This window comes from Leptodactylus fuscus, chromosome 2, assembly GCF_031893055.1.
Source record: "Leptodactylus fuscus isolate aLepFus1 chromosome 2, aLepFus1.hap2, whole genome shotgun sequence".
Taxonomy (NCBI): Eukaryota; Metazoa; Chordata; class Amphibia; order Anura; family Leptodactylidae; genus Leptodactylus; species Leptodactylus fuscus.
The window spans coordinates 259,010,510-259,037,194 of record NC_134266.1 but is presented as its reverse complement, the minus strand read 5'-3'; the positions used below and the strand labels follow the sequence as shown (position 1 = coordinate 259,037,194).

The 26,685-nt window shown below is 43.1% G+C and overlaps 1 protein-coding gene across 1 annotated transcript in view; it reads right to left on the bottom strand.

The window, feature by feature from the left end:
• Positions 1 to 26,685, bottom strand: part of TRPC6 (transient receptor potential cation channel subfamily C member 6) — a 103,630-nt gene that overhangs the window by 38,512 nt on the left and 38,433 nt on the right. Inside the window, exons 2-5 of the mRNA XM_075266119.1 lie at positions 16,923 to 17,697; positions 6,258 to 6,446; positions 4,889 to 5,053; positions 1,815 to 2,031 (exon numbers count right to left, since the gene is read on the bottom strand). Of these exons, the coding sequence (XP_075122220.1) occupies positions 1,815 to 2,031; positions 4,889 to 5,053; positions 6,258 to 6,446; positions 16,923 to 17,697 (1,346 nt within the window). The remainder of the gene's footprint in view (positions 1 to 1,814; positions 2,032 to 4,888; positions 5,054 to 6,257; positions 6,447 to 16,922; positions 17,698 to 26,685) is intronic.

Genomic DNA, 26,685 nt, shown 5'->3' with positions numbered 1-26,685 from the left:
GGGGTACATTGTATTATTTACTTTAGGGGAGCCCATTATTGTGTATTATTTATTTTAGGGGAGCACATTATAGTGTATTATTTAATTCAGGAGCACATTAAACTGCATTATGTATTTCAGCGGACACAGTATATTCTATTATTTATTTTAGGGGAACGAAGGGTGTTATTTACTTGATGAGCACATTAAATTGCATTATTTATTTCAGGGGACACATTATATTTTAATATTTATTTCAGCGGTCACAGTGTGTTATTTATTCCAGGGGCATGTTAAATTGCATTACTTATTTCAGGGGGCACAGTACATTTTATTATATTTTAGGGGCACAGTTTATTCTATTTTTTATTTATGGGGTGACAGTGTATTACTTATTTCAGGGGCACATTAAATTGCATTATATATTTCAGGGGGCACAGTATATTTTGGGGTTTTTTTAGGGGTCACACTGTATTATTTATTTCAGGGGTACAATGTATTATGTATTTCAGGGGTCACAGTGCATTATTTATTTCAGGGGTACAATGTATTATGTATTTCAGGGGTCACAGTGCATTATTTATTTCAGAGGTACAGTGTATTATTTATTTCAGGGGTACAGTGCATTATTTATTTCAGGGGTCACACTGTATTATTTATTTCAGGGGCACGGTGTATTATTCATTTCAGGGGTACAATGTATTATTTATTTCAGGTGTATAGTGTATTATTTATTTCAGGGGTACGGGGTATTATTTATTCCAGGGGTCACACTGTATTATTTATTTCAGGGTTACGGTGTATTATTTATTTCAGGTGTATAGTATATTATTTATTTCAGGGGTCACAGTGTATTATTTATTTCAGGGTTACGGTGTATTATTTATTTCAAGTGTATAGTATATTATTCATTTCAGGGGTACAGTGTATTATTTATTTCAGGGACACAGTTTATTATTTATTTCAGGGGTACAGTGCATTATTTATTTCAGGGGCACAGTGTATTATTTATTTCAGGGGTACAGGGTATTATTTATTCCAGGGGTCACGCTGTATTATTTATTTCAGGGGTCACAGTGTATTATTTATTTCAGGTGTATAGTGTATTATTTATTTCAGGGCTACAGTGTATTATTTATTTCAGGGGCACAGAGTATTATTTACTTCAGGGGTCAAAGTGTATTTTTTATTTCAGGGGGGCACAGTATATTGTATTATTTCAGGGGTCACAGTGTATTATTTATCTCAGGGGCACAGTGTATTATTTATTTCAGGGTTACAGTGTATTATTTACGTCAGGGGTCACACTGTATTATTTATTTCAGGGGCACGGTGTATTATTCATTTCAGGGGTACAATGTATTATTTATTTCAGGTGTATAGTGTATTATTTATTTCAGGGCTACAGTGTATTATTTATTTCAGGGGCACAGAGTATTATTTATTTCAGGGCACAGTGTATTATTTATTTCAGGGGTCACAGTGTATTATTTATCTCAGGGGCACTGTGCATTACTCCTTTTAGGTGCAAAGTACATTGTTTTATTTCAGGGGCACAGTATATTCTATTATTTGTTTCAGGGGTACAAGTTATCTAATGCTATATTTTTTTGCAATAAAAATGGTTGCTATGGCGTACCTAGCCTTTCTGTCACACAGTACTGTAAAACCTGAATCTAGAAGAAAAAAAAAAAAAAACCCGTAAGGATGCTGACATTCAGTATAAGATAACTAGGACCTGGTCACTTGGCCTTTCTTTACTTCCACAGTCTACGGGCAGAGGTTCTAAAAATAATTGACGTTTTGGCAGTCGGGAACGGATAAAAAGTCTTTACCTATTACCCAGGAGATAATGAGCAATTCCATCCAGGAGAAGCACGAGGTTTTCATCCTAAATAGCTGCTTTGCATTATCGGTGATGCTTTCGTTAGGAAGGATCTTGGTGCCCTCGAATCTGTCGGCTGCATTCATCACTAGCAGACCAAGGAAAATAGTAAATGAGGCCGCGTGAGCTACAAACTTCATGAAAGGTCCCCGCATTATTTTACCAAGCTGTAAAAGACAAGATATCACATAAACACTCATAAATTATGCATGGGGCTTCTTGTCCATGATATAATAACATTGCCAAGGCAACCGGGTCATATTGTCACCAAAAATATGAAGGCGGTAAAAATGGTAATAATGATAATAAAGATTCCCATGCAAATAAAAGCAAGTGAGTGCACGTTTCTCCTAAGAAGACTGACAGTTCAATTCCATAGGATTATATGTTGTTATACGAGGTTATGCCATAAATCATTGTCATATTAAAACATGTTAGTAGCTGCTTTACAGTCATTTTCAGTGTTTCTAGCATAAAAATAACCTTTCAATAATCTTTTGCTTCCATGTGATGCATTGTTGATGCTAGTGCATGTTCTACACAGAATCAGTCTCCTTCCCCCTCTATTGCATGTTCTACACAGAATCAGTCTCCTTCCCCTTCTATTGCATGTTTTACACAGAATCAGTCTCCTTCCCCTTCTATTGCATGTTCTACACAAAATCAGTCTCCTTCCCCTTCTATTGCATGTTCTACACAGAATCAGTCTCCTTCCCCCTCTATTGCATGTTCTACACAGAATCAGTCTCCTTCCCCTTCTATTGCATGTTCTACACAGAATCAGTCTCCTTCCCCTTCTATTGCATGTTCTACACAGAATCAGTCTCCTTCCCCTTCTATTGCATGTTCTACACAGAATCAGTCTCCTTCCCCTTCTAGTGCATGTTCTACACAGAATCAGTCTCCTCCCCCCTCTGGCAGCTGATAGTATATTCCTCTACAAAAGGAGACTTCTCATCTATATTACCATGGTACTACAGAGGTTCCTGCGCCTTCCCTGACAAGCAGGGCAGAAAGTTATTTCTATTGGCTGCCCTGCAGAGGATCACTGTATAGACACCTGTGAGGAGAGTGACTGAGAACGTGTGTCCACCAGTATTTAGTTCAGGTCGACATACAAATTGCTATATACTATGCTATACATTTATTTCAGGGGTCACATAGCATTGTGTTATTTATTTCAGGGGCATAGTATATTGTATTATTTATTTCAGGGGTCTAGGTGTACTGTATTACTTATTTTACAGGGCATGGTATGCGGCACTATTGTATTCAGAAGGAACATTTTGTGACATTATTACATAACGGAGGGGATACAGTGTATTGTTTACAGGTGCATAGTGTGTAGTAGTATTATATTCAGGGTCACAGTGTGTAGTATTATGGGCAACTTGTCTTAGTACAAAAAGTGATGTCTGGTTCACAGCTACGTTTGGTAATCCATTCGGGGAGTCTGCATGGGGACCCCCCGAACGGACTACCAAACGCATTGGCAAGTGGTGATCAGTGAAAGCACATGGACCCCATAGTCTATAATGGGGTCCGTGTGCTTTCCATGCAGCTGCCAGCACCAGTCATGAGGACATGAAAGTAGATCACAAAGTACTTTTTTGCCCGCATGTTCCGTACGGACACCGTGCGGAAAGAATACAGAACCCATTATAGTCTATGGGGTCTGTGTGCTTTCACTGCACACCGCTTGCCAATGCATTTGGTATTCCGTTCGGAGAGGGTCCCCATGCAAACTCCCCCAAAACGGATTGCCAAATGCAGATGTGAACCAGGCCTAAGGATATTTTGCAAATGCAAAGAGCCAAAGACAACTTGGCAGCAAATTCTGCAGAGATGAGGTATACAGTATGCAGAATATAATTATAATGGTGTGAGCAAAATGTCGAAAATATAGAAAGACAACAATCAGAGATGTCACCAAAGAGTCACTAAATGTAAAAGTCTACTGTAAGATGATGGGTGACACAACAATTCCCGGCATACCCATTGCTCAGGTTACACTGGGATCTGTAGTTTCATACTGTATGTTACAAACTTATTTAGCAGAGGTAAACCCGATTGCAGTAATTTTCGTCCAGGGTCTCAAGTTTAGGAAGGAACACAATGAGGACCCTTGACGCAGGTTGCATATTTTGATCAAAATTGTGACTAATATCCATGTATTGGGGTGTCTGTATATGGTGGGGTGTGGGCAGCCCACCTGATCAATAATATGGGCATGACCAATGCTATAGTACACTACGTACAACCATGTGACTGGCACAGTGTAACGTGGTCTTCTTCAATGATAACCTGTCTTGCCAATTGGCATACTAGCCATCAGGGTAGGATGAGTATCTGGGAGAACGCTAGTGAAAATTTTGTGCCGAAGTCCCTCTTGCTGAGTTTCAACCAATTTTGGTTTTCATGCACCGTTTTTTAGTGTCTTACGTGCCTTTTTGTGACATGGACAGGTTAGTGTGCTGGTTAATCTCCTTCATGCCCCGACATAACACACCAAACTACAGAGAGCCCATCAGATATAAGAGCTATCCTATAGGCCCCCGCAAATTTGCCCAGTCTTTTGGAAATCCAAAATGTTTTTGGAAGACTCCAAGACATTCTGGGAGAGTTGTCAAGTATGTTTTTTTTTAGATTACTAAGGCAAAGTTCACATCTCTGTTGGAGGTTCAGCCACAGAAATCTCCAAAACTCGGTGGAGAGAAAAGTCCTGCATGGGCGAGTTTTCGCTCCACTGGTTTCAGTATGAAAATGCAGAAACCAAGTGGACCATGTTAAAGTCAATGGGGTGCATCGATGTCCACGTATAAACACTGTTTTAGTGGTCCACCTCTTTGTCGTTCAGGTCCCCCGGTGAACCCGAACGACAAAGAGCTTGGTATAGATGTGAACCCAACCCAAGTTGGACTACTTTTCCAAAAACGTAGCCAAATGGCAAATCCCACCCCTGTGAATGCAACTGAGTGACAAGAATGTATTACATCATCAAGGGTAATGCGATACAATAATTACCTTGCTACACGGTGCGACCCAGTAAACCATGGCAAGAAATGGCAACCCGACCGCTACAGCCAGAACAACCAGAAATTTTACTGCTGTGGTCTGTTGCCGCAAGCCAGACAGATTTTCGTACCAGATGGAAAGAAGCTGCTGCTGACAATTAGGATGAGCCACGAACTAAAAAAGTAATAAAAATAATATAAATAAAGTATACAACTAAGCATTAACCATTTGCCTTCATTGACTACAAATTGACCATTTTCCATTTTCCCCAAAAATAAGAAACGAAGTGATTAATATCTATGGTGATCGAGAAGGCCACTCTGTGTTGACCATGGCTTCCAGTTATGGTCTCATCACCATGGACTTCATATTGTTAAAGGGATTGGTATACTAGATATTGGCAATGGGCGAACAATGGGTGCAACAGTGAAACATTTTGGGTCAAGCAGTACAGTCCAGATAGTTTTGGTTCATTTTTGCGACTGGGGTAAAATATAAATCTGTCACACTGTCTTCATGGACATTGGTGAGGGTAGGATAAAAGAGAAAACTTGGGTCAACATGGTGGCTCAGTGGTTAGCACTGCAGTGCTGGAGTCCTGGATTCGAATCCTGCCAGGAGCAACATCTGCAAGGAGATTGTATGATCTCCCCGTGTCTGCCTGGATTTCCTCCCATTCTACAAAGACATACTGATAGGGAAAAAAATGTACGTTGTGATCCCTATCTGTCCCAACTTTTTGGCACAAATTCCCAATGTATCCAAAAAATTTCAACTTTTTCATGTTTTCTATGCCAGAATATTGGCGTACAAGGAAAGATAAGTCTGCGCCATATAGTGTAAGCAGCTTCTGAAAGAGTACTGCAAAATCACACTTTTATTTTCTCGCACCACACATCTTGGGATACCGTATGTCTAGCCAAGAGATAAATTTAGCAAGTCTATATCTGTGCTGTATCTGAATGACACATCAAAAGCTAGATGTTCATGTACCCTATGATAGGACTATGGGGGATCGCGGTTTTGATCATCGGGAGGTTGATGATATCAACGACCTATCCTTACAATAGGCCACCAATATTTGGTTAGTGAGGGTCCGACACCCGACAACCCTACCAATAAGCTATTTGAACAAGCCTCTTACATAGCCATGGTAGCTGGGCTTGATATTGCAATGCAGCCCCATTCACTTGTATGGGACTGTACCGCAGTCATGTATCCAATGAAACCTCACAAGGGCTCACTGAACGGCTGCTGCTTCAAAAAACTGATCAGTGGGGGCGCCGGTGGTAGACTCGGTTACAGATGACCAAATTTTCCATTTAATTTGACATAATAATTTATGCATAAGTAAGTAAACTAGAAACCTCGTTCCTACCTTTTTCACTTCATACTTAATAGCAAGCTTTAATCGGCAGAGGCTGGGCCGCCCGCTGACGTCTCCAGAGCTGTGGTTCGTGTCTACATCACCATTTAATATCGCTTCCACCTCCTCTGTGTTTCTGCACAAATCAAGAAGTCCAACAACAAAGTCCTTGCATTGCATAGACAATTTTTTGTAGTCATTCTAAAAAACATGTAAAACATATTGGAGAAGTGACTAGAAATAGTCAAAACATGCAAAATAATAAGGGCAACTCATCACAGGTTCCTGCTCATCCAGTGTGCTGGGTCTTTAAAATGGTTAAAGGGAGTCTGTCACCAGAACCCAGCCCTGCAGATAGATAGGTTACAGTCACCAGACCCAGCATATCACCCCAGCGGTGCAGATAGATAGGTTAGTGTCACCAGACCCAGCATATCACCCCAGCCCTACAGATAGGTTAGTGTCATCAGAACCAGCATATCACCCCAGCCCTACAGATAGATAGGTTAGTGTCATCAGAACCAGCATATCACCCCAGCCCTGCAGATAGATAGGTTAGTGTCATCAGAACCAGCATATCACCCCAGCCCTACAGATAGATAGGTTAGTGTCACCAGAACCAGTATATCACCCCAGTCCTGCAGATAGATAGGTTAGTGTCATCAGAACCAGCATATCACCCCAGCCCTACAGATAGATAGGTTAGTGTCATCAGAACCAGCATATCACCCCAGTCCTACAGATAGATAGGTTAGTGTCATCAGAACCAGCATATCACCCCAGCCCTGCAGATAGATAGGTTAGTGTCATCAGAACCAGCATATCACCCCAGCCCTACAGATAGATAGGTTAGTGTCACCAGAACCAGTATATCACCCCAGTCCTGCAGATAGATAGGTTAGTGTCATCAGAACCAGCATATCACCCCAGCCCTACAGATAGATAGGTTAGTGTCATCAGAACCAGCATATCACCCCAGCCCTGCAGATAGATAGGTTAGTATCATAAAATCCCAACATATGAACCCAGCTCTGCAGATAGATAGTTTAAGGTCACCAAAACCAGTATGTTAAGTCAGCCCTGCAGATAGATAGGTTAGGGTTACCAGACCCCAGCAGATCAACCCAGCCCTGTAAATAGATAGGTTAGTATCACCCCATCTCCACAGATAGATTGGTTAGGGTAATCAGAACCAGCATATCAACCCAAACCCACAGATAGATAGTGAATCGCTGCCTCCGTTGCTGAGACATCAGCATTTTTATCAATGCAAATAGACTCTTTGGAGCAACAGCATTTTTCCAAACAGTTCATTTGCATATTGAAAAAAGGAATGGAGGAAGTGATTCAAAAGGGGAGATCATAGTTTGATTCCGGTGCCCCTAACCTATCTATCTGCACAGTTGGATTGTTATGCTGGTTCTGGGGACATTAACCTATCTATCTGCAGGGCTGGGGTGATATGCTGGGTCTGGTGACACTAACCTATCTATCTGCAGGGCTGGGGTGATATACTGGTTCTGGTGACACTAACCTATCTATCTGCAGGGCTGGGGTGATATACTGGTTCTGGTGACACTAACCTATCTATCTGTAGGGCTGGGGTGATATGCTGGTTCTGGTGACACTAACCTATCTATCTGCAGGGCTGGGGTGATATGCTGGTTCTAGTGACAGTAACCTATCTATCTGCAGGACTGGGGTGATATGCTGGTTCTGGTGACAGTAACCTATCTATCTTCAGGACTGGAGTGATATGCTGGTTCTGGTGACCTTAACCTATCTATCTTCAGGACTGGAGTGATATGCTGGTTCTGGAGACACTAACCTATCTATCTGCAGGGCTGGGGTGATATGCTGAGTCTGGTGCCACTAACCTATCTATCTACAGGACTGGGGTGATATGCTGGTTCTGGTGACCTTAACCTATCTATCTGCAGGACTGGGGTGATATGCTGGGTCTGGTGACAGTAACCTATCTATCTGCAGGACTGGGGCGATATGCTGGTTCTGGTGACACTAACCTATCTATCTGCAGGGCTGGGGTGATATGCTGGTTCTGGTGACACTAACCTATCTATCTGCAGGTCTGGGGTGATATGCTGGTTCTAGTGTCACTAACCTATCTATCTGCAGAGCTGGGGTGATATGCTGGGTCTGGTGACACTAACCTATCTATCTACAGGGCTGGGGTGATATGCTGGTTCTGGTGACACTAACCTATCTATCTGCAGGGCTGGAGTGATATGCTGGTTCTGGTGACACTAACCTATCTATCTGCAGGGCTGGGGTGATATGCTGGTTCTGGTGACACTAACCTATCTATCTGCAGGGCTGGGGTGATATGCTGGTTCTGGTGACACTAACCTATCTATCTGCAGGGCTGGGATGATATGCTGGGTCTGGTGACCTTAACCTATCTATCTGCAGGACTGGGGTGATATGCTGGTTCTGGTGACACTAACCTATCTATCTACAGGACTGGGGTGATATGCTGGTTCTGGTGACCTTAACCTATCTATCTGCAGAGCTGGGGTGATATGCTGGTTCTGGTGACACTATCCTATCTATCTACAGGGCTGGGGTGATATGCTGGTTCTGGTGTCACTAACCTATCTATCTGCAGAGCTGGGGTGATATGCTGGTTCTGGTGACACTATCCTATCTATCTACAGGGCTGGGGTGATATGCTGGTTCTGGTGACACTAACCTATCTATCTGCAGGGCTGGAGTGATATGCTGGTTCTGATGACACTAACCTATCTATCTGTAGGGCTGGGGTGATATGCTGGTTCTGGTAAAACTAACTATCTATCTGCAGGGCTGGGGTGATATGCTGGTTCTGGTGACCTTAACCTATCTATCTGCAGGACTGGGGTGATATGCTGGTTCTGGTGACACTAACCTATCTATCTACAGGGCTGGGGTGATATGCTGGTTCTGGTGACACTAACCTATCTATCTGCAGGGCTGGAGTGGTATGCTGGTTCTGGTGACACTAACCTATCTATCTGTAGGGCTGGAGTGATATGCTGGTTCTGGTGACACTAACCTATCTATCTGCAGGGCTGGGGTGATATGCTGGTTCTGGTGACACTAACCTATCTATCTACAGGGCTGGGGTGATATGCTGGTTCTGGTGACACTAACCTATCTATCTGCAGGGCTGGGGTGATATGCTGGGTCTGGTGACACTAACCTATCTATCTGCAGGGCTGGGGTGATATGCTGGTTCTAGTGACATTAACCTATCTATCTGCAGGGCTGGGGTGATATGCTGGTTCTGGTAACACTAACCTATCTATCTGCAGGGCTGGGGTGATATGCTGGTTCTGGTGACCCTAACCTATCTATCTGCAGGGCTGGGGTGATATGCTGGTTCTGGTGACACTAACCTATCTATCTGCAAGTCTGGGGTGATATACTGGTTCTGGTGACACTAACCTATCTATCTGCAGGGCTGGGGTGATATACTGGGTCTGGTGACACTAACCTATCTATCTGCAGGGCTGGGGTGATATACTGGGTCTGGTGACACTAACCTATCTATCTGCAGGGCTGGGGTGATATACTGGTTCTGGTGACACTAACCTATCTATCTGCAGGGCTGGGGTGATATGCTGGGTCTGGTGACACTAACCTATCTATCTGCAGGGCTGGGGTGATATGCTGGTTCTAGTGACAGTAACCTATCTATCTGCAGGGCTGGGGTGATATGCTGGTTCTGGTGACACTAACCTATCTATCTGCAGGGCGGGGGTGATATACTGGTTCTGGTGACAGTAACCTATCTATCTGCAGGGCTGGGGTGATATGCTGGTTCTGGTGACACTAACCTATCTATCTGCAGGGCGGGGGTGATATACTGGTTCTGGTGACAGTAACCTATCTATCTGCAGGGCTGGGGTGATATGCTGGTTCTGGTGACCTTAACCTATCTATTCGGACATTTGAGTTGAAGCTGGGTTCTGGGGATAGACTCCCTTCAACTATTTATATTTTATTAATTTTTGCTATATATTTGTCATTTTTTGTCTCATTACAACTCAACACAGGGTGTAAGACAGTGATTTAAGAATCTGGCATCTATAAGATAAGATGGTGGTAGATTTTAAAGATTTTAAAAACAAAACTAAAAAAAAAGAAGCTGCATATGACACTCAATGCCAGGAACTCCATGAAAGGCCCAAAAGTTCATGCAATGTATTTGATCAAATATCCAGTCCAAGAAATAAGAGGATCCAGTGCTGAATATCTTTAGAGACCTGAAAGCCGAACATGCCACATTTCATTGTGTCCTTCTACTATATTGCTTCTCCTTTTCCTCAAAGGCCAAATTTGCCCTTTTAGGCACGTTGCGGTAATGCAGCTTTGTTTTGTTGCAGATTTTATTGTGTTTTTTTGAACCAAAGCCAAGAATGGCTAAAAAAGGAATGGGAAATATATAGGAAGTCCTTATACTTCTCCTTTCTGCTCAATCCACTCCAGACTTTGGCTGAAAAAAACACAGGTAGTATCCGCTCCTAGTGTCCACTCAAAATCTGTCACGGACATTAGGAGCGGACACTAGCTGTGTCCGTGACACCTGTCATTCACTTAAATGGGCATCGGGTGCGTTCTGGTGACAGTAACCTATCTATCTGCAGGACTGGGGTGATATGCTGGTCCTGGTGACACTAACCTATCTATCTGCAGGGCTGGGGTGATATGCTGGTTCTGGTGACACTAACCTATCTATCTGCAGGGCTGGGGTGATATGCTGGTTCTGGTGACACTAACCTATCTATCTGCAGGGCTGGGGTGATATGCTGGTTCTGGTGACACTAACCTATCTATCTGCAGGGCTGGGGTGATATGCCGGTTCTGGTGACACTAACCTATCTATCTGCAGGACTGCGGTGATATGCTGGTTCTGGTGACACTAACCTATCTATCTGCAGGGCTGGGGTGATATAATGAGGTCTGGTGACACTATCCTGTCTATCTGCAGGGTGAGGTGATATGCTGGTTCTGGTGACACTAACCTATCTATCTGCAGGGTGAGGTGATATGCTGGTTCTGGTGACACTATCCTGTCTATCTGCAGGACTGGGGTGATATGCTGGTTCTGGTGACACTAACCTATCTATCTGCAGGGTGAGGTGATATGCTGGTTCTGGTGACACTATCCTATCTATCTGCAGGGCTGGGGTGATATGCTGGGTTCTGGTGACACTAACCTATCTATCTGTGGGGCTGAGTTGATATGCTGTTTCTGGTAACCATAACCTATCTATCTGCGGGGCTGAGTTGATATGCTGGTTCTGGTAACCATAACCTATCTATCTGCAGGACTGGGGTGATATGCTGGGTCTGGTAATCATAATCTATCTGTCTGCGGGGATGATATGCTGCTTCTGACAGACTCCCTTTAAGCTTCCTTTCTTCCTGTGGTTATACAAGAAGTAGAGAAATATACCTCGCCTTATAATACATGCCACAGCACCTGAAGAACTTCCCTAACTCCTACATGCACTGCATCAATAACTTGTAATGACTTTGTGTGCCCATCTCCTATGAAGACCACAGAATGGGCCTTTATACTTATACAGTAGATTAGAAAAAAATAGTATAATCCTGCGATCATGTCTGACTCCCGTCCATCAGCCTTCTATTCCTGACAACCTACTGTACTGCCTACAGGGGTGGAACCAGGGACGGATTTGACATTTTTGGGACCACAAACAAGGTTATATATGGGGAACCCCTAATACTGCCCCGTATTGTCCCGATACATAGTAACTGACCTCTAGTTCCCCCACACAGTATACTATCCTTTTAATGTGACATATGGTCGATATACAGTCAGTGTGGGCCCCCCTGAACTATGGGGCCCCTGTTTGCTGGAGTGTAACTTGAGCCCCAATGCATAATCTTTAATGGGGCTCCTATCTACCTTATGCTATTTAGAAAAGCAGTATCTTATATGTAGGAGAGGAAACTTTGTTACCCCCCCAGGATCCAGGGCCCAGTAGCATCTGCACCCCATATAGCCACGCCTATAGATGTCCAACTCAATAGGACATTTTAAATCAAGTCTAAAAGTTGTTTCGTTTTTCATCTTATGGTGCACTGGAGCGATAAAAGATAGTCACGAGTATACATCGCCTCGAAGAAAAGGAGGGGGCAATGGACAAGCACTACGACCATCTGCTGACTGATGAAATGGCTTGTCAATACGTTCTAGGACAGAAAGTGACCTTGTGCTTTTATACGGCCATTGGATTACTCTGGGACTCTAATAATTTACAATAAGGCGTAGACAAATCCATTTTTATCACCTAAAGTCATATATCACCGTAAAGTCGCCATTTAACCTATTGTAGGTCTATAGTATAGACCTACACTCCTTAAAGGGGACCCACTGCCCATCTATTTCAGTGACTACTTGTATTCTGCATGAAATAATTATTCTAGAACGTCTTGTTTTAGAAGTCTGTGTTGTGCCGTCCCTTTGTTATTCCTCCTGGAAGTGTAGGAACTCACTATGTCACCATTTCCCTCCTCAGGGAGGTGTGTCCCTGAACAGTTTGATATGGGAACTCTGATTGGACAGTGTCAGAAAGAGACACGCCCTGATTGGACAGTGTCAGAAAGAGACGCGCCCCCAAGTAGTAACAGTCTTATATAAATTTCTAGGAGGAATAACAGAGGAATAGTGTCCACCCAACCTCATGATAACCATTCCAAAAATTAGTTCAGATAATTCCGTATTTTCCGTTTTAGCCGATAGGATTTGTGCGCCGTTTTTACACTTCCAGGGCATTTATTAGACGCACGAGAAGTTATTTTTGCCCTTACAACCCCGACAGTAATTACATTCTGATCCGACCACAATGGATACTGTATCGAGCAAAGCCAAAAATCCCAATGCAAACATTAAGCGTCGTTTGCATATTAATGAACCATTTAATGTCTGGCAAATCCCTTCTTATCTGCTCGGAGGTTTAGTAAAGTCTTACGTGACCTTCTCAAGTAAACTTCACCCATCTCCGCTGTGATTCCTTCCGCACAGCGAGGCTTTTATACTAAGATCTATGTGAACTACATTAAAAAGTAAGGTCTGACCGACAATGCATCACACAGAGGCTTACGTAAGGACCCGCAGCACTGTAGTGGCGACAATATATGCGCGCTCACGGACCGTGGCGTGAAAAATGACATTTTCGAATTACACAAAGACGCACTTTAGAGAAATCTGCACTTACGACTATGGAGAGGTTTGGTGGTCGCAATAAATAATAAAGTCCTTGAGAGATCCTCAATTCATTTTCATTATTTTTCTTAATGTATATGTAAATAAGATAAGATCTCATTGGTGAAAAAGAGGAATTTGCACCTAGCGCCACCTTTTGGAAGGTAGCACCTCTGACTGTTCTTACAGCTGGTTCCTCAGCTGCTTAACATACAGGTACGTCCTTGCAGAGTTAAGAGTGGATCACCCGAATGTATAATGTCAATGGGCAGTCCTGAACTGGTTAAAGTATGGTATTCAAAGAAACCTAAAGGCATAATCTGGGAGTACTAGCCAAACCAGAATAACTCCTCCAAAAGGAAGAGGGTCCCACATCGAGGACCTCTCACACTGCCAGCCTGCTCTACACTGAAGAGTGGAAACAACCTCGAAACAGCTCTCTGCATATGGGAACCTTTTCCTTTTGGAGGACTTATTCTGGCTTGGCTATTACTCTCAGATTAGGCCTTAGCTATCTTTGAATACCATGCATTAATCTATAGGGAGCTACCTTCCAATAGGTGGTGTTAGTAGCAATTTCCTCTTTGCTTCAAATGAGGCCTTATTGGCATATTCGTTACCCAGAATTCTTATATGACCCTGTACCGTCTGTCCCAAATGAGACACTATTGTTGGTCACATATCATGTTAGACAGAATTAATTATACTGTGTGATACTGTTTTTGTTTGCCTATTGAAATCTCTTACATTCATTGTGCTTTCAGAATTGAACAGCTCTTCATAAAACCAATTCAATAGAATATCAGGACACGCTAGCAAAATTCTTGACAGATTGTAATTCACAACACAACCACTAGGTGGCAATACATAGACACATATAGGATAATCATCTCATGATAAAGTATTGCAAAACTATATTGTTTTTAAAAGGTGGTTATCTCACACCACAGATCTCAGGATTTGCTGCAACGCTACGGAAGCCCATGGGAAGTGAGTAACACTCTTTGTGTTTATTATGTCTATTCACCTCCCCTAGGCCTCTGCTAATTATATTCTGAGGGACTGAAGAAACCACAGAGTACAATAATAGTTTGTGTGGTCACGGCTGGTTTACAGGTATACTAGGTTTAGCAAATAGTAAATTATCCCATTGGCCAAATAAAATTAGCTTCTTAGAATACAGAATTTCTATATCTAGCTAATATGAAAGTCTGATAAACTATCCAGGGACTGCCAAACTACAAAAACATAACAGGTCAATAATCAGCAGCTGAAAGCAGATCGATCAGGACTTTAAAAGCAAAGTATAAGATAAAAAGGGAGAAACAGAACTCCAGGATGTATAGTATATACCAGTGTAACTATTATCTTGTCCTGTATTCTCATGTACAGAGCTGATAGAATAGTGTCTGCAAAACTGTCAGCGAGGGCTGGGAAAGAGGACTCACAGGCTTTCTCTATGAGTGGTGGTGGGAGCAGGACTCACAGGCTTTCTCTATGAGTGGGGGGAGCAGGACTCACAGGCTTTCTCTATGAGTGGTGGGGGGAGCAGGACTCACAGGCTTTCTCTATGAGTGGGGGGAGCAGGACTCACAGGCTTTCTCTATGAGTGGTGGGGGGAGCAGGACTCACAGGCTTTCTCTATGAGTGGTGGGGGAGCAGGACTCACAGGCTTTCTCTATGAGTGGTGGGGGGAGCAGGACTCACAGGCTTTCTCTATGAGTGGTGGGGGAGCAGGACTCACAGGCTTTCTCTATGAATGGTGGAGGGAGCAGGTCTCACAGGCTTTCTCTATGAGTGGTGGGGGGAGCAGGACTCACAGGCTTTCTCTATGAGTGGTGGGGGGAGCAGGACTCACAGGCTTTCTCTATGAGTGGTGGGGGGAGCAGGACTCACAGGCTTTCTCTATGAGTGGTGGGGGGAGCAGGACTCACAGGCTTTCTCTATGAGTGGTGGAGGGGGCAGGACTCACAGGCTTTCTCTATGAGTGGTGGGGGGAGCAGGACTCACAGGCTTTCTCTATAAGTGGTGGGGGGGCAGGACTCACAGGCTTTCTCTATGAGTGGTGGGGGAGCAGGTCTCACAGGCTTTCTCTATGAGTGGTGGGGGGAGCAGACCTCACAGGCTTTCTCTATGAGTGGTGGGGGGAGCAGGACTCACAGGCTTTCTCTATGAGTGGTGGGGGAAGCAGGACTCACAGGCTTTCTCTATGAGTGGTGGGGGGAGCAGGACTCACAGGCTTTCTCTATGAGTGGTGGGGGGAGCAGGACTCACAGGCTTTCTCTATGAGTGGTGGGGGGAGCAGGACTCACAGGCTTTCTCTATGAGTGGTGGGGGGAGCAGGACTCACAGGCTTTCTCTATGAGTGGTGGGGGAAGCAGGACTCACAGGCTTTCTCTATGAGTGGTGGGGGGAGCAGGACTCACAGGCATTCTCTATGAGTGGTGGGGGGAGCAGGACTCACAGGCTTTCTCTATGAGTGGTGGGGGGAGCAGGTCTCACAGGCTTTCTCTATGAGTGGTGGGGGGAGCAGGACTCACAGGCTTTCTCTATGAGTGGTGGGGGGGAGCAGGACTCACAGGCTTTCTCTATGAGTGGTGGGGGGAGCAGGACTCACAGGCTTTCTATATGTTTGCATGGAAAGATTTGTGTAATATATTATCACAAAGTGCTATCCAATGACATGAATATCTATCCTATATCTCTATATGTGTCCACCCAATTACTGGGCTGTGAATTACAACCTTTATGAGTTTCGTGGGCATGCCACAATATTGTATTGCATTGCTTTCCTGAAATATAGGAGTCCTTAACCAAACCATCTGTACAGCTCCATACACAATGTAGTCACAAGTAAAAATACACATTTTTGCATCCTAGTTTCTCTGTATACACTCTCTTCTTGCCATTTATGAGAGCCAGTAGCCTTCATTTAAAGGGGTTGTCCGAGATTAATCCTGGTGATAGGCCATACATATATTATTGATAGCGGGTTGACACCAGTACCGATTATCTGTGGAAGCATAAAGCTCCGTATAGATGATCGGTCTGGGGCCTGAGTGTTGGCCCTCTATCAGTCAGGTAGGGGGCCAATACTCTTAAAGGAGTCTTTCGCCAGAACCCAACATAGCAACCCAGTCTCGCAGACAGATAGGCTAGGGTCACCTGAATCAAATGGTGTTTTTGTCAATATGCAAATTAGCTCTTTCAGCCAATAGGAGCAATGGATGTACCGAGAAGGGGGAATACAAAATTTGATTCAGGTGAGCCTAACCTATCTATCGGGGGGCTGGGTTGATATGCTAGGTTGTAGTGACAGACTCCCTTTAAGATGTAATATTTGATCTCATAGACACCTGACCTCTATTCACCAATACAATATCCTATCCAAGGTTCTATATATATTTTTGTAAATTCTCTTGACACCCATAGACTTCACCCACCTTGAATTCTTTTTCTATATTTGCTAATACAGCCAGCTCATTGCTGAGCTCTAAAGCCGTCATAACAGGATCTTCACTAGACAAAGACAGATAGGCCGGACTGGCGAGACCTTTATACGCATTAATCCTCGACCTGGAATGACTAAAAGAGTCATGTTTTTGTTTTTCGCTACATTCACCGCATTTACAAAAATAGTCATGAGGCCTCTCGATCCTGGCTCCTTTCCGTAGCAGTGTATGAACAATCTCATATTCCTGGCAGTGAGCCGCCAAAATAATGGGGGTGATGTCTTGAGAGAACCTCGTTCCATCTTCATCGTAGGCGTAGAAGTCGTCATGCTGGAATTCGGCTTGACTTGGACTCGTGGTGAGCCGTTTCCCTTCGGCAAATGATGGGTGCCCCAATATGGCCTCTACTATCCGCACGTATCCTTTGCTGATGGCTAGAAGTAAAGCGTCCCCCACCCGGGCCAAGTTTTCTTTCTTAAGTAATAGTTCTGTAATCTCCAAGTGCTCGTTGGCAACAGCTAATTGTAAAGCGTTCTGCCCCATGTAGTCCACACAGTTGACGTTTAGCGTGTGACACTCTTCCATCATTTTCCGTATTACAGGAATGTTACCATATTCTGCTGCGTCCAAAAAACGTTCTTCTTCTGCTGTAAGGCTGGTCGATCGGTCATTAAACATATAAGCCGGGCCCCGGTTGGCTTGTCTTCTGCCCTTCTCTCGAAGTAACGTTTGCCGTCTATGAGATAATCTATTGTCAGTGGCACGCCTGTGAAGACAAAAAAAAATTTAGGAACCATAAAAAACAACCTAGAACCAGCGCAGTACCTGCAATAGAAGCTAGACACTTCACTGATGGAAAGAGTCCTGGGATAGATGTTGTAGTAGTTACTTTCAGGTGCCACTAGGGGAAGCACACTACATAGAGCTACCATAGAGAGCAATACTAGATCTATAAAGCCATATACAGATAGCGCCATCTAGTTGTAGTGGAAAGCAGTCAGAATTATATCATTTGTCAAAGTCATAACTAATAAAAACAGAGCTATACACTATACAAATATAAATTTTGGTCTGATGCATTTACATAGTAAAATCCTAACAAATTAATCCCCTAACCCATAATGTTTAATAAATGATAGAAAAAAATAACACACATTTTGAGTATTGCCACATTCACAATGATTCGAGCAATACAACTGTAATGTTGTTTTCTCTGCACGGTGAATATTAAAAAAAAATATATAAAAAAAATATGCCAAAATTGCCATTTTTTGACTGATGGAGACTGAAAAACATTACAAAAAGCCATAAAAAAAGAGCTAGGGTGCATTCACATGGAGTAACGTGCCGTGTGACCTGGCACATATACGCTAAGTGAGATTTTGAGCGCTGTATACGTTCCCATTGATTTCAATGGGAGCCTGGATCGTATACGCCGCGTTATTTTGCGGCCGTGATTTTGCGATGGGAGCGTATACGGCGCTCAAAATCTCACACGGCGTATACGTGCCAGGTCACGCGGCACGTTACTCCGTGTGAATGCACCCTTAAGCTGAGTTCAGATGGAGTATTTTGGACCGAAATTTGATGCGGAGGCCACTTCGGATTTCGGTCCAAGATAAGAGGCAGCTGCGACTGGATGCTGGTGCAGTCACGGCACTGCGATTCAGATTAGGCCCAAATGAATGGGCCTAGTCGGGAGTGTCTTCAGGCAAATTCGCGTATTCGCGAATTCTTTTTTCCAGGAGCCAGAACAAACAGCTCCCGGAAAAAAAAAACGACCGACTCCCATTGATTACAATTCGGCCTCAAAATCCTGACCAAAAAACTGTGAACTCAGCCTTATGTCCCACAAAATGCCATGGATGAAAACTTTAGGTCTTCCTGCAAAAAATAAGCTCCTCCCGAATTACCATTAACAGAAAAAAAAAATGATCGAAAGTGTTATGTTCCCCAAAGTCGCAAAAAAATAAGACCTCAAAAAATGTCATTAACAATACAATAATTTACATATTGCGGTTTCAAAAGGGTAATCGTGTAGACCCCGTGAATAAATGTATAAGGTTATTACGCTACAAGGTGAATGGGGACAAATTTTTAACATACCGTATGTACTCGAGTATAAGCCGACTCGAATATAAGCCGAGGCCCCTAATTTTACCACAAAAAACTGGGAAAACTTATTGACTCGAGTATAAGCCGAGGGGGGGAAATGCAGCAGCTACTGGAGAATTTCAAAAATTAAAATGGTCGGAGTTTTTGGGTGCAGTAGTTGCTGGGGAAGGGGAGGGGGTGTTTTGGTTGTCTGTCTGCCCCTTCCCTGAGCTTGAGGACTGGGTTTTTTCCCCCACTTGGAATTCAGCCTGGCTGACAATAGGGGATCTGCAGTGCTCCTATTAACCCCTTCCTGATGGAACAGGAGCACTGCAGATACCCTATATTCAGTAGACCGGGCACTGTCAGACACAGGGAGACCTAATGTGTATGTGTGTCACAGTCATTTTCTACTTTTGTGTCTATTCTAGGGAAAGGAGGGATATACAACTTTTAATTTTTTTTATTTTTTTTTACACTATTTTATGGGAGATTCTATACATTGATATTGCTGCTGGTCATAGACCTCCCCACTAAAAAAAAAAAAAAAAAAAAATTTTTTTTTTTTTTTGCTGACTCAAGTATAAGCCGTGGGGGGCTTTTTCAGCACAACAACTGTGCTGAAAAATTTGGCTTATACTCGAGAATATACGGTAAATAGGAAATGGCAAAATTGTTTTTTTTTTCTATTCATTTCCGGACTTAATCAATGAGATCTATAGTGACATTACATACTACAAATTGTCCCACAAAAAACAAACCCTGGGGCCACACGGTAGCTCAGTGGTTAGCACTGCAGCCTTGCAGTACTGGAGTCCTTGGTTCAAATTCCGCCAAGGGCAATAAACGACCTGCAAGGAGTTTGTATGTTCTCCCGTGTTTGCGTTGATCTCCATCCCATACTCCAAAGACACTGATAGGGAAAAATGTACATTGTGAACCCTCTACTTAAAAAAAAACCCAAAAAAAAAACCAAGCCCTTATATAATTATATTAACAGAAAAATAAAACAAAGTTATTAGAGATGAGCGAGTACTGTTCGGATCAGCCGATCCGAACAGCACGCTCCATAGAAATGAATGGATGCACCTGGTACTTCCGCTTTGACGGCGGCCGGCCACTTAACCCCCCGCGTGCCGGCTACGTCCATTCATTTCTATGCGAGCGTGCTGTTCGGATCGGCTGATCCAAATAGTACTCGCTCATCTCTAAAAGTTATCAGTCTTGGAAAGTGATCGAAAAAAAAAATGGTTTACTCATTAAGGCCTATGATGGGGGTTAATAATATGATTCTTGGAAGACATCGATCTCTGGTAGAGCTGTATACAAAAAACGGTAGACTTTTATGAAGTCTATGGCATAAATAAAATCTATATATCTAACATAAAATAATATACATCCCATATAAAGACACCTGTCACGTTTCTACCTCGTTTCATTATAACAAATCCTTAATAGGTCTGATTGATTGGAACATGGCACAGGGATCTGGCGGTGATATATACCGCACTATCTGCTCTGTTTAATTGAAGTCTTGAGATGCTTTCCAACATTTATTGTCCCTTGACAGTCATTACTTTAATATCAATAGAAAATCCGTCTGTTAAGAAGAGCAGAGCCAGTTATCGACAGGAAGAGCTTCAGAGGTCTCCGTCCATTATAATGAAGTGAAATCTCCAGTACGTACCTGATACTACAGACATAAGCAAACACTAGAACGTAGAAGTCATACCGCCCCCAAGGGACTCTCGTCTACAGGCTCCACCGCACTGAGGAGGTATATTTCATTATCTGGAGCTACTTTGTACATCATTGCTATTAACCACTTCACTTTTAACCACTTTTATTGATGATTTGCCATGAGGATCGGTCTTCAGTAAAAAAAAAAAGGAACTGGACAACCCCTTTAACATGTAACTAAACCTTTGCTGTTTATGCACACATACTAATGCGTCACCCTATTGACTGAGCCACAGGTACTTCTAGACACAGTGCATGCAGACATACTAATGCGTCACCCTACTGACTGAGCCACAGGTACTTCTAGAAACAGTGCATGCAGACATACTAATGCGTCACCCTACTGACTGAGCCACAGGTACTTCTAGACACAGTGCATGCAGACATACTAATGCATCACCCTACTGACTGAGCCACAGGTACTTCTAGACACAGTGCATGCAGACATACTAATGCGTCACCCTACTGACTGAGCCACAGGTACTTCTAGACACAGTGCATGCAGACATACTAATGCGTCACCCTACTGACTGAGCCACAGGTACTTCTAGACACAGTGCATGCAGACATACTAATGCGTCACCCTACTGACTGAGCCACAGGTACTTCTAGACACAGTGCATGCAGACATACTAATGCATCACCCTACTGACTGAGCCACAGGTACTTCTAGACAGAGTGCATGCAGACATACTAATGCATCACCCTACTGAATGAGCCACAGGTAGTTCTAGACACAGTGCATGCAAACATACTAATGCGTCACCCTACTGACTGAGCCACAGGTACTTCTAGTAGTCCTAGAAGTACCTGTGGCTCAGTCAGTAGGGTGACGCAATATTACTTCCAGGATGGCAACACTAACTATCATGTAGCGAGGTCTACCACAGCTTGATACAGTGACTATCAGGTTAACCGACTGGACTGACCTGCCCAGAGACCAGACTTGAACCCTATCAAGCACCTCTGGGACGAGTTGGATCGCTGAACCAAAGGGTGCAGCAGCCGTCCAAAATCGGTGAAAGGACTTACCTGTCTTCTCCAAGCTGAATGGAATAAAATACCACTAGCCGTCATACAAGGACTTGCATGCCCCGGAGGGTTGAGGCTGTAATTGCTGCTGGTGTCGCTCGGACCACAAGTGTCCAAATACTTATTGGTAGACAGTGTATAAGTGCCACGGAGAATGGGAGTCACTTTTTCGGAGTGTTTTTCCATTACAGGGTGGTCCACGTGGTAAAGAGGCGTCTCACGTGTCATTATACCATCTATAACAACACTGATGTATTCGGCTCTAAAATATTCCCTAAAATGTTCCATTTCCTTTTTCATTATATTATTACAAGGGATATTAAACTTTTATTGGATATTTGTATGGCAGAGATCTCAGGACGTGTCCATAAAGTGACGGAACTTGTTAGGTTATGTCTTGGGTACATTATGTATTAGGCTAAAGAATATGGGACAAAGACTTGGCAGATCGGGCCAAAAACACCATTTAATTCTCAAGTCCAACGACAATACATGAACTATACGGAAGCAAAATTGTGTTACGGCAATGAATCAACCAAAGAATATTATTCATCTCAGATTTATGGGACATTTTAGCTCCTTTATTACTGTAATAAATCTTGTCATGAATAGTTAACCGTGATCTACGAAGAGTTTTGATCAAATTTTTCATTAGCGAATTATTATAATTCCAATTATTCAGTAGCCGTGGCTATAGGGACTTTTAATATATGGCCAATAAAAAAATTATTTCAACAAATTTGACGTGCCAAAACATGAATAATTGTTTATGATAAGTGAGATGTGTCCTTGCTTACCTTGAGAGGTGTCGCACAAGATGACCATGATTTTTACGATATTTTGTCATGAGATGTCTATCCTACATATGTGTGGCCATCTAGTGGCTGTATTGTGTATTGCACAGTCTTAGTTACATTGTTAAAGGGATTCTATCATTAAAATGCAATTTTATTTTTTTTTGTAGATTGTGAGCTCACAATGTACATTTTTTTTCTCTATCAGTATGTCTTTCTGGAATATGGGATGGAAATCCATGCAAACACGGGGAGAACATACAAACTCCTTGCACATGGTTTTTTGCCCTTGGCGGGATTTGAGCACCAGGACTCCAGCGCTGCAAGGCTGCAGTGCCAACCACTGAGCCACCGTGTGGCCCCCTAAAATGCTATTTTTTGTCCCTAACATGTAGGAGTAGCCTTAAGAAAGGCTATTCTTCTGCTACCTTTAGATGTCTTCTCCACGCCGCCGTTCGGTAGAAATCCCGGTTTTCTTCTGTATGCAAATGAGTTCTCTTGCAGCACTGGGGGCGGTCCCCAGCACTCAAACAACACTGGGGGCGTTCCCAATGCTGCGAGAGAAATCTCCAGGACCAGCTCTATCTTTGTCTGGAACGGCCTCTCCTTGTGTCTTCTTCCAGCGCTGGCTTCAAAATTCTACACATGCGCAGTCGGCTTTGCCATCGGACCTCAGGCAGAGCCGACTGCGCATGCCGGCAGCCGTCCTGTGGCTGCTTACACAGTAAACTAGTGTAAGCGGCCATTTTCTTGTGGCTGCTTACACAGTACGCTGGGGTAAGTGGCCCAATGGCAGAGCCAACTGCACATGCCTAGAAGTTTGAAGACAGTGCCAGAAGAAGACACAGGGAGAGGCCGTTCCAGGCGAAGATAGAGGCGGCGCTGGAGAGTTCTCTCACAGCACTGGGGACGACCCCAGTGCTGTTTGAGCCCTGGGGACTGCCCCCAGTGCTGTGAGAGAACTCATTTGCATACTGAAGAAAACCATGATTTCTAATGAATGGCGGCGCGGAGAAGACATCTAAAGGTAGGAGAAGAATAGCCTTTCTTAAGGCTACTCCTATGTGTTAGTCAGAAAAAATAGCATTGTAATGATAGGATCCCTTTAAAGGGGTTGTCCAGGAATTGCGGAGGCCAGGACAGGTGTAACCAAGAAAAAAATATATACGTACTTACCTGTCTCCATTGCCAATCATTATTCAGTCTCATTCCATGGACCCCATTTAACCACTGAGATCAGTCAGTGTCCTTAGCAGTCATTGGAGAGGGACTGGTGATGTCACTTTTTCCTTACCGGTGACTGGTGAGGCCACGGATTGGTCTCATGGACAATGGGCATCCCGAAAGGGAGGGTTAACCCTTTACATATACAGTATACAGATACCTATGTTATAGCATGTTTATTATTTCATTAGTCATTGCAATGACATTTTTAGCTGACTTCAATGTACACTATGATCATTTTTTATTTCGCTCTCAGCTCCTATCAGATTGCTCCTTTTTGATAAAGCGAAGTATACTAAATGATGGTCGTCGCGTCCACCGGGAATTCTGCCATGTATCTTATTTCCACCATCCAGCCGGCAGCCCCATTACATGAATACATGAATGATGGCTGCTCCTAGATATACATCTGTCACCATACACCGGGAGCTTTTACTTCTCCATGATTTGCAATACAAATTTCCTACCCCGATGGACCACAATCAGTCACTGACTATACCAACTATCATCTTAGCCCTGCCGTCATAGCAGAAGACCTTCAGGAAGAAGACATATGGGCTCCTCTCTTTATACATTACTGACATATCTGCTGTGAAGTTGATAGGACACGGGAATTGTACACATGGTAAGTATTCTGTGTAATGTGAATTTTATATATCATTTTATATCTAATACAAAATTTCAACTACTGGAAAACTGGAATATTTTTATTTTTACGCCAAAGATTATCTGTATATAGTCTCAGCCATGAGTGTCCTATTCTCTATTATACTGATTGTGGGCTCTTGTGAAAGGTGCAAAACTGATGTTAAAGAGGACCTTTCACCACCTCATCCAACTAATAGATTCCACACTACTGATTTCGGCACAGCTGGAATTTTTTGTCTAGCCCCCACCATTCCTGAGCAATCAGGGTCATTAGTTTCAGTACTCAATAGATCTATTAGACTTTCTACTGTCATATGGGAAGTCCAAAAATATCTGCTCCAGACCAGCACCGCCCACCTGGCCGTATATAGACTACTTAGCATACTAAGTACTGAAACTAGCAGCATTGATTTCAAAGGAATGGTGGAATCAATGGAACAGCGCCTATTAAACGATGCAAAGAGGTGGAGATGTTGGAGGTGGTGAAAAGTGCTCTTTAAAGGGGTATTTGAAAATTGGATATGCCATCACTTTTGGGGTCCAACTGGGACCCTCACCAGTACTGAGAATGAAGAGGTGATGCAGGGTATTGCGTCTCTTCTCAGTTTTCTGAGCACCCTTCACTGGAATGGGGTCATGCTGCAGTTTCCTGTGCAGGGAAAACAGTGAAAAGGAAGCAGTGCTGCACTAGTGATCCTTCATTCTCTGCATTGGGGTGGGTCCTATATTGGACTCTAAAAGAGCAAAAAGTGAATATAGCCTAACAAGGTCAATCCGAGAGTTAACGGCCAAGCCAAAATCAGTAATAAAGAGAATATCCAGTAAACTAGCCAAGGGCAGGAGTACAGTAAACCAACAGATATGTAAGGATTTTACACTCTATTTGTGCAATTTATTAATCACACGTGGCACATATCACCTTGTATATTCCTATTGTCATTATGTAATTCTTTGTTCTCCTCATTTAATGATCTCCTGACCCTGTTGATCGATTTTCTCCTACTTAGCCCCTATTTGTTACAGTTTTTCTAGAGATCTTCACATCACTGTACGCACTGAGCATCGCTGTATTCTACGATACAATCGGGACACGCATGTCGTATGGAAGTTGACCAGACCATTGGATTTTCTCTACCTAATTTTCTATTGATTATCGTCTCACCCGACTTCAGTCTATTACTGTATAGATTACTGTTTGTATACGGATGTATGTTTGGCACTATATATTCGCTCTGTATTCTTGTGCCTATTGTAGAGTCTAATGAAGGTCACTGTGTTGAACGAAATATCGCTCTGAGCTTACTCTACATGGATATTACCATGTTCAAATTTTCAATCCCAAAAATTTTGGAGTGTGAAATCCTTTCTCTACTATACTGTCTGGGTCAGGATCTTCTTTCTACCCTCATGGGAGTGTAGCCTATTCTCTCTGATATCGAATTAACTAATAGCAGGCACATGGCAATCTGAGAACAGACTTTAAATATCCCTCCGCAGTTGATGATAGGTTCAGCATCACAGAGCTCTTATTAGCGGCAGAGTCATGTTGACTGCTCCTCCTCTGTAACATACTCCCTGCAGATCAGACAAGTAGCTGTAATCCCACACACAACCTGTACACCGATGTGGCGCTGTTTTCTTCCAATCCTAGTCATCCCCTTTAATTTCAGGAAGATTAAATGAAATATAATTGAAATAAACAGCTCATTGTTAGTATACTTACCATGATTGAGGGTAAATCTGGAAATCCTAATTAAGACATAAGCCAGCAAACAACATCTTGTATGAGGACTAGACGGAGAATTAATATCTCCGTGTAATTCTGCTTATACCTAATTAAAAAAGCCTCCTCTTGATACGATTTTATTTCTGCTAATTACATCGTGCAATGAAGCTTCTCGGTGGGAATGGAATTATTATACAATGAGAGTGTAATAGGACTGGAAATTATAGCGGCTGCACAAGGACGATTTAGGACTTTTAACTACGTGGACAATATTATATTAAATTTTAATTAAAATTTTGTAGTAATAAGGGAAACATTTACAGTCTGAGCCGCCCTCGTTCTCCGTGTCTGGATCTAACTGGATCAGCAAAGAAGACTCAGCAATACAATGCCCTTTGCTTATTATTATCAGGAGTAACCAAGGTATTTGGAACTTCCAGGTAACATTCCGTAAATAATAGCGTCACACAGTGGCAGAAAATAATAGCGCAATATG